General features: G+C 38.3%; 1 protein-coding gene across 7 annotated transcripts in view; it reads right to left on the reverse strand.

Moving 5' to 3' along the window:
* Positions 1–20151, reverse strand: part of AP4E1 (adaptor related protein complex 4 subunit epsilon 1) — a 98674-nt gene that overhangs the window by 7641 nt on the left and 70882 nt on the right. For all 7 annotated transcript variants that reach the window (XM_063639451.1, XM_055279112.2, XM_063639452.1 and 4 more), the window contains 3 exons: positions 13449–13572; positions 1709–1964; positions 180–737 (listed from right to left, as the gene is read on the reverse strand). In XM_063639451.1, the coding sequence (XP_063495521.1) occupies positions 180–737; positions 1709–1964; positions 13449–13572 (938 nt within the window). The remainder of the gene's footprint in view (positions 1–179; positions 738–1708; positions 1965–13448; positions 13573–20151) is intronic.

Raw genomic sequence — 20151 nt, forward strand, 5'->3', positions numbered from 1 at the left:
TAAACAGTATACACATTTATTCTTCAATATCCTTACTCCTTAATCTTCCACTTTGCTAAATAATTTGAGAATTTCATTTTAGTGTTTATGACAAAAGTGAAGGAGACATTTAAAGAGCACAGGAAAAGAGAACACAAAATACACACTGAAAATAAAACAATAATACCTTTAAATTTTACCTTGAAATTTTCTGCAGGAAAAATTTCTAAGTCAGCACTTTTCAATTTCAAACCACTCTTATTAGTGACTGACCAGACCATCAATAAACAATCATCTTTCCAAATTTTATAAGAAGACACTGATATGGTTTCATTATTACAGACTTCCATAGCATTTGAGTGTATGTATTCAGTAGTTTCTTCCAAAAAAGATGAAGCTAAAGAGCTTTCCTTGGCAACTGAGGCTGCAGTAGACTGAGGAGGGTGAAAAATTTCCATGTTGTTATTAGCAAACAATGAAGGTGTAGACAGACTACAATATGAGAATTTCTCAACCAAGGGCAGTTCTGTGAGTGACTCAGAATCCAAAAGTTCCGAATTGAGAGAAAATTTCTTTAATTCTTTGTCTCCTCTATTGTGCACAGTACTCAAATAATAATCGTCTTCATATGCCACATTTGACAAAGAACTAAAGGAAGAACAGGTCATATTATGAGTACTGGTTGTTTCGCCACTTTTAGCTTCTTTGACTTTTGATTTCCTTCTGAACTTGTGAGAGACAGTATCTGCTTTTCCCAGCTGCAAAAATAAAACATAGTAATATAAAAAGAAATCATTCTACTAGTCATGAGTTTTAAACATTCATCTATAATTTCAAATCGGCAATATAACAATTTGCTAAGGTTCTATCTATAAAGAATAAATTAGCAAAGAATCAGAGATAAATAAAATGTTAAGCCCTAAAATCCTGACAGCTATATAACTTTGAACTATTAGCTAAATCTTATTTCTCATAAAAAACACATGGAATCAAAAAAAGAAATAAGGTCAAAAAGTCAGTCATGAACAAAAAACTTGTTAGATTTCAGAATACTAGAGTATAGAACTGAACAAATTAAAAAACAGTGAGAAACAGCCATTTTTTGAGTTGCCATAGTTCTTCTGTGTAAGCCTAAGTTACTCTTGAATGCAGGGATGACCCAACCTCTGTTTTAGTCATCTATAGTAATCATGATTTCATGGCCTGTAAGTTAGTAAGCAGAAAGAAAAACTGGTTTTACCTCAGGAATTAACTGGCAGTAGCTGACTGGAACACTCAGCAGGAAAGAATTCAATAACTGACTAGTGATGTTTGCCACACATTCAGGAGATAGAATGGCAAACTTGACATCGTTGGTCTAAACTTTCTGAAGAATGGTCTGTGAATCTATGTAAGAGGAGTGATGGTTCAAGTGTTCCCTTGCCTCGCAAAGGAAGGAGTGAGAGTGGCCGTGGTCATACCTGTAACCTTATTTGGAGCCTGACCCTTGTCCAATGACTGGGCTACAGAGAACACCTGACTCAAGTTGAGCCAACTGCATTTTCTCTTTCAGGAATATAAAAAGGTGTGTCATTAGTGGTTCTGGAGCTGGGAAATGATGGTGAGTAAGAACTGGGGAAGCCACTTTTCACTATACATATAGATGACAGCCAGGAGCTTTTACAGAGCCAGTTTTTTTTTGTACAAACAGACGACAAAGATTCTTAGAGGAATAGAACCGATTACTTACCAGGTTGATTGTACTTTCTGATCCTAGACCAACAAATAATGATGATGCCAGCAGCTGCTTTTCTTTCTCCTCTTTAGATTGGGTAAGAACTTGAGATTGATCCTTTTTAGTTATAGCTTGATCTGCATTCTCCATTATACTCTCTTGAGGAATAGGCAGAGCTCCACTTTCGTCACCAGTTTTGCTTTCCTTCTTGGGAAGATAGCCTTCTTTCCCCCACAATTTCTTTATACCTTCCAGCTTCAAGCTATTTGTCCTAAGGAGGTTGATAATAAAATCAAGTCAACTTAAATAACTGCTAATAGTTACTTTCTTGAGGCATTCTTTCAAAACATATCAATGCCCATGGCCTTTTAAAAACAACTGTCACATTATATTCTATATACCAGAAGAAAAACCTCGATCTCTAGATTTTAGTTATAGCCAACAACCCTCTACCGTCCAGTCAAAGGATTTGATTTAAGGCTGCAGAACTCCAGACTTAGTTAAAAATTTCAGAGCATTTAATTTTTACTTAATTGCTTAAGTTATACAATAATGGAACTACTGTACATCAGTTTATTTCCTCCATTGACTTTACAAAAACACCTTTAATTCTGATGGGTTAAAGATGAGAAATGATTCAAATTTCTTAGCAATATGAAGGAATTAAACCTATATAAATTCATTAAGTAAAATCCTGTTAAAAGCAAAAACATCATTCAAATGTACTCCTATGTATAAATTTACATTTTATTTTTTCTTTAGTTTTACAACCCAGGAAACATAAATTCAAGTTGCCCTGAATACATGCTCCCCATAAATTTACTTTAATCCAAAAGGTTTTTCTCACTATGCACATAGCGACATTTTCAACTATTATTAAGTGTACTTTTATCAAAATGCAATGGTTTTATCTAAAAAAGAAAAAAGTAAGATTTTGGGAAAAAGCCTGAGGCTGACAAATTTTTACACCTGAGTTGAAAAAGAATTAAAATATTGTTTAGGAGCCAGGTGTCCTACCCAAAAAGCCTAAACAAGGCATCTAGGCAGTAAGTTCAGGGCCAAATTTAGAATCCTAATGTTATCACAAAAGTTGCAGTTGTGAATCTGGAGTGACTAATAAGCGTGGGCTAAAATAGCCAAGGATCATCTCTATTATTCTCATATAAGAGCTATGTGTCCATTAATTAGTTTGATTGTGATAATCATTTCACAATGTATATCAAAACATCACACAGCATGCCTTAAACACACACCAATGACCCCTGAAAAATGGAGAGGGTTGGGGCACTGACTCCTTGTGCTGTCAAAAATCCACACGTAACTTTTGACTCCTCCAAAACTTAACTACTAATAGCCTACTGTTGACTGGAAGCCTTACATAAACAGTCAATTAATACATAGACTAGTATCTATATATATTTTATGTATTCCTGACAATCTTATTGCTTCTTAATTTTTTTTTTTTTTTTTTTGAGACGGAGTCTTGCTCTGTCGCCCAGGCTGGAGTGCAGTGGCGCAATCTCGGCTCACTGCAAGCTCCGCCTCCCGGGTTCATGCCATTCTCCTGCCTCAGCCTCTCCGAGTAGCTGGGACTACAGGCGCCCGCCACCACACCCGGCTAATTTTTTGTATTTTTAGTAGAGACGGGGTTTCACCGTGGTCTCAATCTCCTGACCTCGTGATCCGCCCACCTCGGCCTCCCAAAGTGCTGGGATTACAAGCGTGAGCCACCGCGCCCAGCCTTAATTTTTTGATATTCCTAGAGTAAATGGTTTGTTGGAAAGTTTTTTCAAATTGTCTCAAGTCTGAAAAACTTTTTCCAATATATTTTTTGAAGAAATCTGTGTATTAAGTGGACCTGCACAGTTTAACTCATATTGAGTTAAATATATATGTATGTATATATTTGTATAAAAAATGTTTTGTATATAAAATGTTTATTTGGCAATTATATCTCAGTAACACTGGAGTTAAAAAAAAAAAAAAAAAAGAACTATGTGTCCTTGGCACTTGACTCATTTAAGCATCTCTCTCATGGTCCAAAATGGCATTTTTAAAAAATCATTTCTACTACAAGATGAGTTGATCATGAAATGAACAAAAAGGAAGACTCAGAAATATTTCTACCAATTATTATTAGTATTGAAATTGTTGGAATCATGATCAATGTGATTTTGAGCCCAAAACTAAACAAAAACAGGTAATTACACTTCATATTGAGTGAAGAATTAATGCTATTAAGAAGTAAGTAGCTAAAGGAAAATTTGAATGTTAATAAAAAATGCTCTAAAGGGAATTGGTTCATTCCTTCTCAATGATTTTTACTGCTGAGTATCCCTTTACAAATATCTTCATTTCCCCCTTTCTTCCTCCAGGTTCTAAAAGAGTTTTCTAAAGAAAAAAAAAAAAAGTTACACAACAAACCTCTTAGACAAAAACGGGTTGTACTTGCCATAAGCAGATCCCAAGTGGTCATGGGAACCACTAAAATAACCCCTACCATTTCTAGGATATAATTCTCAAAAGAAGTACCTCTGGGGAATTCATGAATACCCACAATAGTATTATAGTATCTGTATACTCCCTTTAACCAAAATATTACCTTTATTTACAAAAAAAAATGAAAACAAGCCCCTAAATTTTACTAATCAATGATTTAAATAGTAGTTTAACAACAACAACAAAAGGCAGATGTGGAGGACAATGGGCTGCTCCATCTGGATCCCTCTTCAATGAAGGACTGTTGACCAGCTGTTGGGAGTGCTGTCATCTCTCAGCCCCTTCAGGGACTGCCTGAGCTGCAGAGAGCTACTTCACGCAAGATCACGCCCCCTCCAAGGCAGCCTACATCCAGTGATGGATGAATGGAAGTATAAAGTCCTTGCCAACCATCTCGGTCCAACTCAGCACAACTCTGAAGGGTCATTCCAGCTCCAGAGCTCACCATGGGGTCAGCAGAGGTTGTCACTGGCAATGCATCACATCTTGACTTCTGCCCAAACCTGCTTCTTTTTCCTTCCTTCTATAGATGTTGATCCCAATGACACTCCTAATTATTCTGCATACGAAATGCCATCACAGAATGTGCTTCCCAGGGAACTCAATCCACAACTGGCAAAAAGGGGCAGGAGGTACAAAAGGAGTCTAAAAGGAGCCTCAAACTATTTTAAAGACTTTTCTTATTTATTTCATCTGCATACATACTAATGATCGACACAAATATTCTGTTACACATACATACAGACCATCTAAAAAGTGGGAAAATATGGCCAGGTGCAGTAGCTCACATCTGTAATGCCAGCACTGACGCTGAGGCAGGTGGATCACTTGAGCCCAGGATTTCATAACCAGCCTGGCCAACTTGGCGAAACTCTGCCTCTACTAAAAACATAAAAATTAGCAGGGCATGGTGGCAGGCATCTGTAATCTTGGCTTTGAATGTGTACTCCACATTCAAAGACTGAGGCATGAGAACCCGGGAGAACCCACTAGAACCCAGGAAGTGGAGGATGCAGTGAGCCAAGATCACGTCACTGCACTCCAGTCTGGGTGACAGAACGAGACTTGTCTCAAATAATAATAATAATAATAAATTAAATAAATAATAAAAAATGGGAAAATACATAAGAAAGCAACATAAGGCCATTTCATATAAAAAATATGCTTCTTAATTAAATGAAACATTAGAAAAAGAATATTTTTAAACATGAGTCATCTTTGCCCGGATTTTGACAATACTATTATATAATACATGGTTTTCTATGGTGTGCCCTTGTATTGTTTTTATTCAGACCATTCAAACATAGATGTAAATTCTGACCAAGTAATGAACCTTCAAAAGACTAGGGATGTACTTTAACTCAGCTCTAGGAATTCCCATTTGAGACAGGGTGCTGCCAGGCAAGAAATTATAAATTAGATTTGCTACCACTTTATTCTCAGGTTGCCAGGGACTGTAAAAGAGCAATTGTCTTCCCTCTAAGATGATTCACCTTGCCAATTACTATGTTCCTGAAAGAATGTGTGAGCTGAGGTCCTCTTTGGAAACAAATTTTGAATTCATCCCTTATCTTCCATTTCACAATAATGCAGCATATATTATGTAATTCCTTAGCAGTTTTGCCAAATGTCATTTCTCTGAGGGTAGTAGATGTATATGTACAGCATTTACAAGGCCCTGTCACATCCCCCAGAACCTAGTTCAGTACTATAGTAGCAGATGCTGTCACCTGTTGTAGAGGTAAAAGTGTGTAAGTTCCTCCCTGGGTTTGAAGGGTTCCTATCTCTTTCCCTTGTCCCTTTGGTCCCTGTTTGGGATACTTAATTGCTGTCACCTCCATCATCGAATGCCCACAAACAATATCTGCTCCCCATGCTTGGAGTACCAAAATTAAACATCTGGGAAAGAAAATAAGGAGGTTAACAGAGCAGAAAAAAAAAAAAAAGATAAGAAAAAGAATTTGAACTCATGCCATTTCATTCAACATATTCTACATTCCTCATGATCTATTATTAGTATCTTTCTTCTGATAAACACTTGTAACCATTTCATTGAACAACTGACAAATGTAAGGATGAACATAAAATGACTGATTTCTTAATAAATACAGAAGAACTCAAAATTCAAATGTCATCCTTTAAAGTTGTCACTTTTGAAATTTTATCACATTTATTCCAACAATGCGGCCATTACTTAAAACATTTTTAACTCTGTTAGATGCAGCTTCTTCCCAAACAAGAAAGCCATTGCCTTACTTTATTGCCGCATCAGAATACTGACCAAAATTATTCAGATGGATCATGAATATTATCTGGTAAACTCACCTCTTGGGTAATGAAGACAACGAAGACAATGATGGTAATGACAATCATTATTAATAACAGCAACTACCATTTATCAATCATTTACTATGAGCTGGGCTGTACTATGTACTTACAAATGTCATCTCATTTTATTCACTTAATTATGTTTCTAAAGGTAACTAATTATGTTTCCAAAATCAAAATATACCTAACAAGGATGAAATTCAGCTCCAAATAAGACATCTTAACAAATGCTCACCAATTTTCAAGGTGGCTGGAAAGAAACTCTGAAAGCATTTTGAGCAAAGTATACAGCTTCCATAGGTGACTACGGATGGTCCCTGACTTACAATAGTTCAATTTAATGATTTTTTGGCTTTACAATGGTGTGAAAGCAATAGAGTTCAGTAGAAACCATACTTCAAATTTTGAACTTTTATCTTTTCCCAGGCTAGCAATATGTGATAGGATATTCTCTTGCAATGCAGAAATAATAATGAGCTAATAAAATAATAAATAGGCTGGGCACGGTGGCTCATACTTGTAATCCCAGCACTTTGGGAGGCCGAGGTGGGTGGATCACTTGAGGCCAGTAGTTTGAGACCAGCCTGGCCAACATGGTGAAACCCATCTCTACTAAAAATACAAAAAATTAGCCGGGTGTGGTGGTGGGAGCCTGTAATCCCAGTTACTCGGGAGGCTGAGGCAGGAGAATCGCCTGAGCCCAGAAGGCGGAGGTTGCAGTGAGCCGAGATCGTGCCACTGCACTCCAGCCTAGGCAATGAGAGTGAAACTGTGTCTCAAAAAAATAATAATAATAAAATAAAATAATAAACAATAATGGGCCAATGATCAGCAGAACTGAGTTCTAGACATAGATCTGGTGTTTGGTAGATCACTTCTGACTTATGATATTTTCAACTTATAATGGATTTATCAGAATGTAACCCCATCATAAGTTGAAGGGCATCTGTATATGCCTTAACTGAGTGACCAACTATATGGCTTCCTCAGGTGAAATCAATCACCTTATTTTATGTTCACCTCTATATCTGTCAATGTTCCAATGAGATGGTTACAAGCTGTATTTATCAGAAGAATGAGGAATGCAGAATGATATGTTAAACATCAACCTGGATGTATAAATTCTAATATGCTTCTAAATATATATATATAATATGTAGCAATAACACATATTATTACTACGTATAAAGCTTGTACACATTTTGTGCTGTCTTGGAAGGTAGGTAAGCTCTTAAAGAACATACTGTACAATATAAATACCTTAATAGCAATAAGTAGAAACCACTGAAACAACAGCCCATACAATTTAGCTTTTAAAAACCTTTCTAAACCATTATATTAAAACACATTGTCACAAATGTGTCTCTCCCTTTGAAAATTCTGTGAAAACCTAGTTGGAAGTAAAGCACTCCTCAGCAAATGTAAAAGAACAGACATTATAACAAACTGTCTCTCAGACCACAGTGCAATCAAACTAGAACTCAGCATTAAGAAACTCACTCAAAACCGCTCAACTACGTGGAAACTGAACAACCTGCTCCTGAATAACTACTGGGTACATAACGAAATGAAGGCAGAAATAAAGATGTTCTTTGAAACCAATGAGAACAAAGACACAACATACCAGAATCTCTGGGACACATTTAAAGCAGTGTGTAGAGGGAAATTTATAGACTAAATGCCCACAAGAGAAAGCAGGAAAGATCTAAAACTGACACCCTAACATCACAATTAAAAGAACTAGAGAAGCAAGAGCAAACACATTCAAAAGCTAGCAGAAGGCAAGAAATAACTAAGATCAGAGCAGAACTGAAGGAGATAGAGACACAAAAAACCCTTCAAAAAATCAGTGAATCCAGGAGCTGCTTTTTGAAAAGATCAACAAAATTGATAGACCGCTAGCAAGACTAATAAAGAAGAAAAGAGAAGAATCAAATAGACGCAATAAAAAATGATAAAGGGGATATCACCACCGATCCCACAGAAATACAAACTACCATCAGAGAATACTATAAACACCTCTACGCAAATAAACTAGAAAATCTAGAAGAAATGGATAAATTCCCGGACACATACAGCCTCCAAAGACTAAACCAGGAAGAAGTTGAATCCCTGAGTAAACCAATAACAGGCTCTGAAATTGGGGCAATAATTAATAGCCTCTTAACCAAAAAAAGTCCAGGACCAGACAGATTCACAGCTGAATTCTACCAGAGGTACAAGGAGGAGCTAGTACCATTCCTTCTGAAACTATTGCAATCAATAGAAAAAGAAGGAACCCTCCCTAACTCATTTTATGAGGCCAGCATCATCCTGATACCAAAGCCTGGCAGAGACACAACAAAAAAAGAGAATTTTAGACCAATATTCCTGATGAATATCGATGCAAAAATCCTCAATAAAATACTGGCAAACCGAATCCAGCAGCACATCAAAAAGATTATCCACCATGATCAGGTGGGCTTCATCCCTGGGATGCAAGGCTGGTTCAACATATGGAAATCAATAAACATAATACAGCATATAACCAGAACCAAAGACAAAAACCACATGATTATCTCAATAGATGCAGAAAAGGCCTTTGACAAAATTCAACAACCCTTCATGCTAAAAACTCTCAATAAATTAGGTATTGATGGGACGTATCTCAAAATAATAAGAGCTATTTATGACAAACCCACAGCCAATATCATACTGACTGGGCAAAAACTGGAAGCATTCCCTTTGAAAACTGGCACAAGACAGGGATGCCCTTTCTCACCACTCCTATTCCACATAGTGTTGGAAGTTCTGGCCAGGGCAATCAGGCAGGAGAAAGAAATAAAGGGTATTCACTCAGGAAAAGAGGAAGTCAAATTGTCCCTGTTTGCAGATGACATGATTGTATATCTAGAAAATCCCATTGTCTCAGCCCAAAATCTCCTTCAGCTGATAAGCAACTTCAGCAAAGTCTCAGCATACAAAATCAATGTGCAAAAATCACAAGCATTCTTACACACCAATAACAGACAAACAGAGAGCCAAATCATGAGTGAACTCCCATTCACAATTGCTTCAAAGAGAATAAAATACCTAGGAATCCAACTTACAAGGAATGCAAAGGACCTCTTCAAGGAGAACTACAAACCACTGCTCAAAGAAATAAAAGAGGATACAAACAAATGGAAGAACATTCCATGCTCATGGGTTGGAAGAATCAATATCATGAAAATGGCCATACTGCCCAAGGTAATTTATAGATTCAATGCCATCCCCATCAAGCTACCAATGACTTTCTTCACAGAATTGGAAAAAATTACTTTAAAGTTCATATGGAACCAAAAAAGAGCCCACATTGCCAAGTCAATCCTAAGCCAAAAGAACAAAGCTGGAGGCATCACACTACCTGACTTCAAACTACACTACAAGGCTACAGTAACCAAAACAGCATGGTACCAGTGCCAAAACAGAGATATAGACCAATGAAACAGAACAGAGCCCTCAGAAATAACACCACATATCTACAACCATCTGATCTTTGACAAACCTACAAAAACAAGAAATGGGGAAAGGATTCCCTATTTAATAAATGGTGCTGGGAAAACTGACTAGCCATATGTAGAAAGCTGAAACTGGATCCTTTCCTTACACCTTATACAAAAATTAATTCAAGACGGATTAAAGGCTTACATGTTAGACCTAAAACCATAAAAACCCTAGAAGGAAACGTAGGCAATACCATTCAGGACATAGGCATGGGCAAGGACTTCATGTCTAAAACACCAAAAGCAATGGCAACAAAAGCCAAAATTGACAAATGGGATCTAATTAAACTAAAGAGCTTCTGCACAGCAAAAGAAACTACCATCAGAGTGAACAGGCAACCTACAGAATGGGAGAAAATTTTTGCAACCTACTCATCTGACAAAGGGCTAATATCCAGAATCTACAATGAACTCAAACAAATTTACAAGAAAAAAAAACCCCATCAAAAAGTGGGTGAAGGATATGAACAGACACTTCTCAAAAGAAGACATTTATGCAGCCAAAAATCACATGAAAAAATGCTCATCATCACTGGCTATCAGAGGAATGCAAACCAAAACCACAATGAGATACCATCTCACACCAGTTAGAATGGCAATCATTAAAAAGTCAGGAAACAACAGGTGCTGGAGAGGATGTGGAGAAATAGGAACACTTTTACACTGTTGGTGGGACTGTAAACTAGTTCAACCATTGTGGAAGTCGGTGTGGCGATTCCTCAGGGATCTAGAACTAGAAATACCATTTGACCCAGCAATCCCATTACTGGGTATATACCCAAAGGATTATAAATCATGCTGCTATAAAGACACATGCACACGTATGTTTACTGCGGCACTATTCACAATAGCAAAGACTTGGAACCAACCCAAATGTCCAACAACGATAGACTGGATTAAGAAAATGTGGCACATATACACCATGGAATACTATGCAGCCATAAAAAATGATAAGTTCATGTCCTTTGTAGGGACATGGATGAACCATCATTCTCAGCAAACTATCGCAAGGATAAAAGACCAAACACCGCATGTTCTCACTCATAGGTGGGAATTGAACAATGAGAACACATGGACACAGGAAGGGGAACATCACACACCGGGGACTGTTGTGGGGTGGGGGGAGGGGGGAGGGATAGCATTAGGAGATACGCCTAATGCTAAATGATGAGTTAATGGGTGCAGCACACCAACATGGCACATGTATACATATGTAACAAACCTGCACATTGTGCACATGCACCCTAAAACTTAAAGTATAAAAAAAAAAAAAAGAAATAAAAGAGGACACAAACAAATGGAAGAACATTCCATGCTCATGGATAGGAAGAATCAATATTGTGAAAATGGCCATACTGCCCAAGGTAATTTATAGATTCAATGCCATCCCCATCAAGCTACCAGTGACTTTCTTCACAAAATTGGAAAAAACTACTTTAAAGTTCATATGGAACCAACAGAGAGCCCGCATTGCCAAGTCAATCCTAAGCCAAAAGAACAAAGCTGGAGGCATCACGCTACCTGACTTCAAACTACACTACAAGGCTACAGTAACCAAAACAGCATGGTACCGGTACCACAACAGAGATATAGACCAATGGAACAGAACAGAGCCCTCAGAAATAATACCACACATCTACAACCATCTGATCTTTGACAAACCTGACGAAAACAAGAAATGGGGAAAGCATTCTCTATTTAATAAATGGTGCTGAGAAAACTGACTAGCCATATGTAGAAAGCTGAAATTGGATCCCTTCCTTACACCTTATACAAAAATTAATTCAAGATGGATTAAAGACTTTTTTTTTTTTTTTTTGAGATGGAGTCTAGCTCTGTCGCCCAGGCTGGAGTGCACTGGCACAATCTCGGCTCACTGCAAGCTCCACCTCCCAGGTTCACGCCATTCTCCTGCCTCAGCTTCTCCGAGTAGCTGGGACTACAGGCGCCCACCACTATGCCTGGCTAATTTTTTGTATTTTTAGTACAGACAGGGTTTCACTGTGGTCTCGATCTCCTGACCTCGTGATCCGCCCGCCTCGGCCTCCCAAAGTGCTGGGATTACAAGCGTGAGCCACCACGCCCGGCAGATTAAAGACTTACATGTTAGGCCTAAAACCATAAAAATCCTAGAAGAAAACCTAGGCAATACCATTCAGGACATAGGCATGGGCAAAGACTTCATGTCTAAAACACCAAAAGCAATGGCAACAAAAGCCAAAATTGACAAATGGGATCTAATTAAACTAAAGAGCTTCTACACAGCAAAAGAAACTACCATCAGAGTGAACAGGCAACAGAATGGGAAAAAATTTTTGCAACCTACTCATCTGACAAAGGGCTAATATCCAGAATCTACAATGAACTCAAACAAATTTACAAGAAAAAAACAACCCCATCAAAAAGTGGGCAAAGGATATGAACAGACACTTCTCAAAAGAAGACATTTATGCAGCCAAAAATCACATGAAAAAATGCTCATCATCACTGGCTATCAGAGGAATGCAAATCAAAACCACAATGAGATACCATCTCACACCAGTTAGAATGGCCACCATTAAAAAGTCAGGAAACAACAGGTGCTGGAGAGGACGTGGAGAAATAGGAACACTTTTACACTGTTGGTGGGACTGTAAACTAGTTCAACCATTGTGGAAGTTGGTGTGGCGATTCCTCAGGGATCTAGAACTAGAAATACCATTTGACCCAGCAATCCCATTACTGGGTATATACCCAAAGGAGTATAAATCATGCTGCTATAAAGACACATGCACACATATGTTTACTGCGGCACCATTCACAATAGCAAAGACTTGGAACCAACCCAAATGTCCAACAATGATAGACTGGATTAAGAAAATGTGGCACATATACACCATGGAATACTATGCAGCCATAAAAAAGGATGAGTTCATGTCCTTTGTAGGGACATGGATGAAGCTGGAAACCATTATTCTCAGCAAACTATCTCAAGGACAAAAAACCAAACACCGCATGTTCTCACTCATAGGTGGGAACTGAACAATGAGAACACATGGACACAGAAAGGGGAACATCACACACCAGGGCCTGTTGTGGGGTGGGGGGAGGGGGAAGGGATAGCATTAGGAGATATACCTAATGTAAATGACGAGTTAATGGGTGAGGCACACCAACATGGCACACATGTGTACATGTGTAACAAACCTGCACGTTGTGAACATGTACTCTAGAACTGAAAGTATAATAAAAAAAAAGAAAAGAAAATTATGTGAAAACCACTGAAACAATAGACTTCTTGAAAGTTATCCTAAAATAAGCAAATAATGACCATGATGATATGAGGTAGGAGCAGAGGGCAAATGGAATGCTAAAAGACATTCAAGCACTCCCATAACCTCCATTTTAACAAGAAATGAACTTACTCTTTCAGTCCTGTCTCAGCACTATTCCCAGATATATCTGAACCGAGAGAAATGCCAGCAGGAGACTGTCGTCCAGTGAAGCCAGATGAAGAAAAGGAGAGTCCATACGGTTCAAAATTGAGAACTAGAATTTTAAAATAATAACAGAGGTTCATATTTAAAACAAAGCAAAAAACTGTCAAAGTTACCATTCACTACCAAAATAATTCAAGCCTGGAATGTAATAGCCATTTTTAAACTCTAAAGGACTTTGAGGATGATCTAATCAAATACTTACAGTAATAAATCAACTACCATTTGGTAAATGTCTACTGTAAGTCTTCGTACTACTAGGTGATTAAAGACAAACTATCCTTTATTTTTACCTTTTTACCTCCCTTGGAAGCTAAAAAAAAAACTCAATTAGGAAAGATAACTGATAAACCAAGTCTACTGAAAAGTTGCTGCTCCCATGCAAAAATGTTTAATGAGTTATAATGAAGAGGTGACCATGTTTTGCTGAACAAACTGCTCCTGGGTACATTCTTGTACCAAATGGATTGATGGAGTCCTCAATGTGAAATCTCCCTAAGGTTAACACAGATTCTGGTTCCTTTTAATCTGTATAACCTAATTAATTCAATAAGAGCCAAGAAAATTCATGTTGTTATTGTGGTAGGGCAGATGCCAATATCCACTCTCCCTTTCTTTCTATGTAATAAACTCCTCAATTCTTATCTAGATCATGACCACCCAGAGACATTTACAGACACCTTTGTCATATGACTGAGGTCTAGCCTATGAAATTATACACACATTTTGTTTGCAACTTCTGGAAGGAGTCCTCCTGGAATAAAAGACAATCTTTCTTCTCCCCCTTTCTCTTCCCTGCTGGCTAGACTGCAACATGATTGCTGGGGCATAAGCAGTCATCTTGGATCATAAAGTGGAACACCAAAGATGCCAGAACAGCAAGAAAGGTGAACCTTGGGTTTTTTAATAATCATGAAGCCATCATCAACCCTACATTGCCTACTTCTGGATTCCTTTAATGGGAGAAAGCAATAACCATCTATCTTGTATGAGGTCCCACTTTGTTTCTTTATTTTTTAATAGGCTAATTCACCAAGCCTAATCTTAACTGACAAATTTTGGACAGTCTAGATTACAGAAACGGACCTTTTGAAATCATAAAAAGTACCTCAGAAAATATTGTGTCAACTTCTGTAATTACTATTCTCATTTTACAAATGAGGAAACTGTGGTAAAGAGTTTGTCCCAAATTACAAAAAAATAGAAAATGACAAAGCCAGACACGAACTCAGACATTCTAGCACCAGAGCTGTACTCTCAACTATTATATTATATGGCCTCCTCCAAAGGAAATATCACCTACTCCAAAGAATACTAAATAAATGCTTGTTAGTTACCTAAATAAATGATACAGAAGACGAATCAATGTAAAAAAATAATAATGATGGGCTAATGATCAGGAGAACTGTGTTCTGGACATAGCTTTGCTGTTAACTAGGTATGTGAACTAGATCTTCATTTCTTCATCTGCAAAGTGAAGAATTCAAACTACGTCAACAGTTTCCAAACGCTGATCTGATAACGAGGATCAAGCTTACTTCACTGAATCTCCCAAGGACCTTTTTATACATACAGTCAAGCTTAGAGAGATTCAGATATAGAAGGAATAGGAGTAGGGCTCAAAATAAGTCTCATTTTTAAAAAACTCTTTGTGATTCTGATTCATAATCATGTTTGGAAACCACTTATCTAAATCTCTTTAAGGTCCTTTCCAACTAGAATATCCTATCATTTTAAGTTTTTTAATCATCTAACTTAATCATAGTCCATTTTATGTTGCTATAAGACAATGCAACAGAACAGGTGATTTATAATGAACAGAAATTTACTTGGCTTATAGTTCCAGAAACTGAGAGGTCCAAGAGCATGGCACTAGCATCTGGTAAGGGCCTTCATGCTGCATCATCCCATGGTGAAAGGAAAGCAGAAGGGAAGATAGTGCAAGAGCAAGAGAGGACCGAACTTGCTTTTTTTTTTTTTTTTTTTTTTTTTTTTGAGGTGGAGTTTCGCTCTTGTTGCCCAGGCTGGAGTGCAATGGCGTGATCTCGGCTCACCACAACCTCCGCCTCCCGGGTTCAAGCGATTCTCCTGCCTCAGTCTCCTGAGTAGCTGGGATTATAGGCATGCGCCACCATGCCTGACTAATTTTGTATTTTTAGTAGAGACGTGGTTTCTCCATGTTGGTCAGGCTGGTCTCGAACTCCCAACCTCAGGTGATCCACCTGCCTCAGGCTCCCAAAGTGCTGGGATTACAGGTGTGAGCCACTGCATCTGGCCCAAACTTGCTTTTTTAATGACCCACTCCCATGATAATGATATAAATTCATTTGTGAGGGCAGAGCCCTCATGACCTAATCACTTTTTATTAGGTCTCACCTCCCAACACTGTTTCACTGGGGACTGTTTCCAACACATGAACTTTGGAGTACACATTCACACCATAGCATTCTGCTCCTCCCCTACAAAATCATGTCCTTATGATACAAAATATATTCATTCCATTACAATAGTCTCAAAAGCCTTAACTCATTCCAGCATTAACTCCAAAATCCAGAGACATCTAAATCAGATACGGGTGAGACTAAAAGCAAATTTCTCTCCAGCTGTGGGGCTGTGAAATTAACAAGTTATGTGCTTCCAAAATACAATAGTGGAGCAGGCATAAAGTAGATATTCCCATTCCAAAAGGGAGGAATAGGCCAGAAGAAAGGGGTAAGTGGTCGCAAATAAGTCCAAAGCCCAACAGAGAAATCAACATTAAGTCTTAATGCTCCAGAATTATCTATCTTGACTCTACATCCCACCTTTTGGGAACACTGGGGCAGGAGTTGGACACTCAAGGCCTTAGGCAGCCCCACATCTATGACAAAGTCCTATGACTTTGGGGCTCAGTCCACCCAGCAGCTCTCAGGGGATTGCAGTCTCACGCCTGCAACTTTCCCAGGCTGATGCTGCAAGCTAGTAGCATCAGTTCTGGGGTCTCAGGAGTGATCCCACTCCCAAGGCTCCACTAGGCACTGCCCTTGTGGGGACTCTCTGTGATGCCTCTGATCCTGTATTTCTGCTCAGCATTGCCCTAGTAGGGGCTTTCTGCGATGGCTCCACACCCGTGACAAGTCTCTGTCTAAGCCCCAGGGAGTCCACGACATCTTTTGAAATCTAGGTGGAGGACGCCATGACCCCACGGCTCTTGCACACTGTGTACCTACAGAATTAGCACCACATATGCCACCAAGGTTTATGGCTTGAATCTTCTGGAGTAGCAGGTCAAGCCACACCTGGGCCCAGTGAATGGCTGGAGCAACCACGGAATGCTGTACCAGAATGCAGGGAGCAGAGACTTGAGGCAGCTCTGGGCAGCAAGCCCATGAAGGTTACCCTGGTCATCCCCCGAAAGCATTCTGCACTCCCAGAGCTCAAGCCTGTGAAGAGAAGGGCAGCCTCTGAGATCTCTGAAATGCCTTTAGTGTCACTCTCCCAATGTCTTGATGATCATTTCTATCTGTAATAACCGCCTTTGCAGACAGTCACTTGACCAGGTCCTTGGCCTGGTCTCCCAAACACATTTTCTCATTCTTTACATGGCCAGGCTGAAAATTTTTCGTCTGTTATGCTTCTGTTTAATTATAAATTCCATCTTTAAGTCATTTATTTCTTCTCATATCTTACTGCATGCAGTTAAAAGTAGCCATAGAGCTCCTTCAATATTTTGCACAGAAATTTCTTCCACCAGATATTCTAGTTCATCGCTCTTAAACTCTGTCTTCCATAAAGCCCTCAGGCATGAAGAGACATAAACCATCCAAGATTTTTGCCACTTTATAAGAAAGATGGCCTTACTCCAGTTTCCAGCAAGATATATTCCTCTTTCCTGTCTGGGATCTCATACACTTAATGAACTTAGAGATTAAGTACACTTAAGTAACTTAGAGATAAAGAGACAGTGAAGCCCATATTTCTAACAACATTCTGATCATGAACACTTAATAATCTCTAACTTTCAGATTTTCCCTATAGCTCTCCTCTTCTCAGCCCTCATCAGAACTGCCCTTAATATTATGTTTACGGCAATCTAAGATTTTCCTAGCCTGCTCCTTTAAATTCTTCTGCTCTACTCATTACCCAGTTTCAAAGCCATTTCCACATTTTCAGATATTTTTAATAGCAACAGCTTCACTTCTCAGGACCAATTTTCTGTCATAGTCTATTTTATGTTGCTATAACAGAATACCACAGAATGGGTAATTTATAATGAACAGAAATTTATGGCCGGGTGGTAATTCCAGCACTTTGGGAGGCCAAGGTGGGTGGATCATTTGAGGTCAGGAGTTCAAGACCAGCCTGGCCACTATGGTGAAACCCTGCCTCTACTAAAAATACAAAAATTAGCCAGGCATGGTGGTGGACGCCTATAATCCCAGCTACTCAGGAGGCTGAGGCAGGAGAATTGCTTGAACCTGGGATGCGGAGGTTGCAGTGAGTCGAGATCATGCCACTGCACTCCAGCCTGGATGACAGAGTGAAACTCCGTCTCAAAAAAAAAAGAAAAGAAAAGAAAAAGAAATTTATTTGGCTCATTTTTCTCAAGGCTGGGCTATCTAAGAGCATGGCATCAGCATTTGGCAACGGCCTTCATGCTGCATCATGAAGAAGACAGAAGGGCAAGAGAGTATGAGAGCAAGAGAGGGCCAAACTCATTTTTATAAAAACCCACTCTCATGATAATGACATTAATCAATTCACGAAGGCAGATTCCTCATGGCCTGATCACCTTTTTACAGTCCAATCTCTGAATACCACCGCAAATGGCAATTAAATTTAAATACGGGTTTTGACAAACACATTCAAACCATTGCACTTACCATCCAACAGTGGTATCTTTTTAATAGCATCTGTGACAGTGAGTCATCCAGCCACTGCATTAACACTTCCAGTAACAGTGATACCTCAAGACATGTTTTCTATGCATATTAAAGATAAAGAGTTTAAAACAAAGAGCAGAAAGAAGCTCAAAATTAGAGGTACAAAGTTTGAAAGTAGAGAGAAAAAAACAGACATGGAAAGGAACAGTATTTGGAAAGGAAGCAGAAAAAATTATCAATTCTGAGTCAAAAGAATTAAGATTATCATCTAAGGAAGGGCTGGAAAGGCTCAAGGTTGAGAATAAAATTCAAACCACATTATTTTCACTCCTCAGTGAAAACTCCCCAAGACCCATACAGTGATGAATGCCTAAAAGGACTAAAGATGCTGGAGAGTTAACTACATGTGCAAGAGCTCATGCACATATGTGGAACAGAAGGAGAAAAATGGTACGCAGAAAGCACCAAGAGAAAGAAGAAGACAGCTGACTTGCAACTTAGTGAATATGTAGAATTTAGTCAGATGAAGAATGAGGGCAATTCACCAGAAAAGAAAACATAAGCTGGAGGCAGAGAGTCCTCGGAGTTGGAAGCCACTGAAGTATTCTAGGTAACACATAAAAAAGTATAAACTATCCTGGGCATAAGTGAATAATTCAACATTCAATCTATTTGTATCCCTTATTATTAATACTTTAGAGGCCTCAATTATATGCACACTCATTTATCATACTTTGTACTGCAATTCTTTTATACCTTGACGACTTGGCTATATTTCTCTAACCATTCTCAGCTATTATTAATAATTTTTAAAATCATTTAAATAATTAACTTTAATTATCTGATTATTGTTATTTTATTTTTTGAGAGACTAGCAACCTTACCTTGACACGGCTTTCTAAAAGCCAGAGTTAGTAAATACTGTTTCCCCTTATTTTTTCTGGTTATCTAGTGTTGGAGTTATAACACATTTTATTAACATTTTAATAGAATAATCCACACTGATTCTGAAATGCTTTTTTTGATGGGAACTTGTAAGAAAGTTTGTTCCCCACCATCTCACCTATTTTTGCTAATTCTTAGTATCCCATGATATTTTCCTGAAGTTTATTCATTTTTCTACCTAAAAGATCAAAGTATCACTTATTAAAGTAACATTTAACTTCTACTCTCTGCGAATGATTATAGAAATCTGAAATCAGATTAGTACCAGAACAGGCTGGCATGGTGGCTTGTGACTGTAATCCCAGAATTTTGGGAGGCGGAAGAGGGAGGATCACTTGAGGTCAGGAATTTGAGACCAGCCTGGGAAACAGGTGAAACGTCATCTCTACTAAAAATACAAAAATTAGCTGGATGTGGTGGCATGCACCAGTTGTCCTAGCTACTTAGGAAGTTGAGGCACAAGAATCACTTGAACCCGAGAAGTGGAGGTTGCAGTGAGCCAAAAGATTGCAATACTGCACTCCAGCCTGGACAACAGAGAAAGACTCTGTCTTAAAAAAAAAAAAAAAGTACCATAACAGATTGATAATTAAAAGATTCAAGAATTAATTATTTATGCATAAAATACCTATTTCCCCCTACTCTTTATTTTGTCTTATAGCCAACCCCAATTCTAAGATATATAATTTTATAATTTATTCCACAAGTATTTATTAAATACTTGCTTATCTTATCTCATAACCAATTTCCTTTTCTGTAACAGTCTACTGAAATTTCAATTTTGCTTTAAAGGACTTTTGAAGCACATAGATTTGGGAGGAGAG

This window comes from Symphalangus syndactylus, chromosome 5 (assembly GCF_028878055.3).
Source record: "Symphalangus syndactylus isolate Jambi chromosome 5, NHGRI_mSymSyn1-v2.1_pri, whole genome shotgun sequence".
In the NCBI taxonomy this organism is placed as follows: Eukaryota; Metazoa; Chordata; class Mammalia; order Primates; family Hylobatidae; genus Symphalangus; species Symphalangus syndactylus.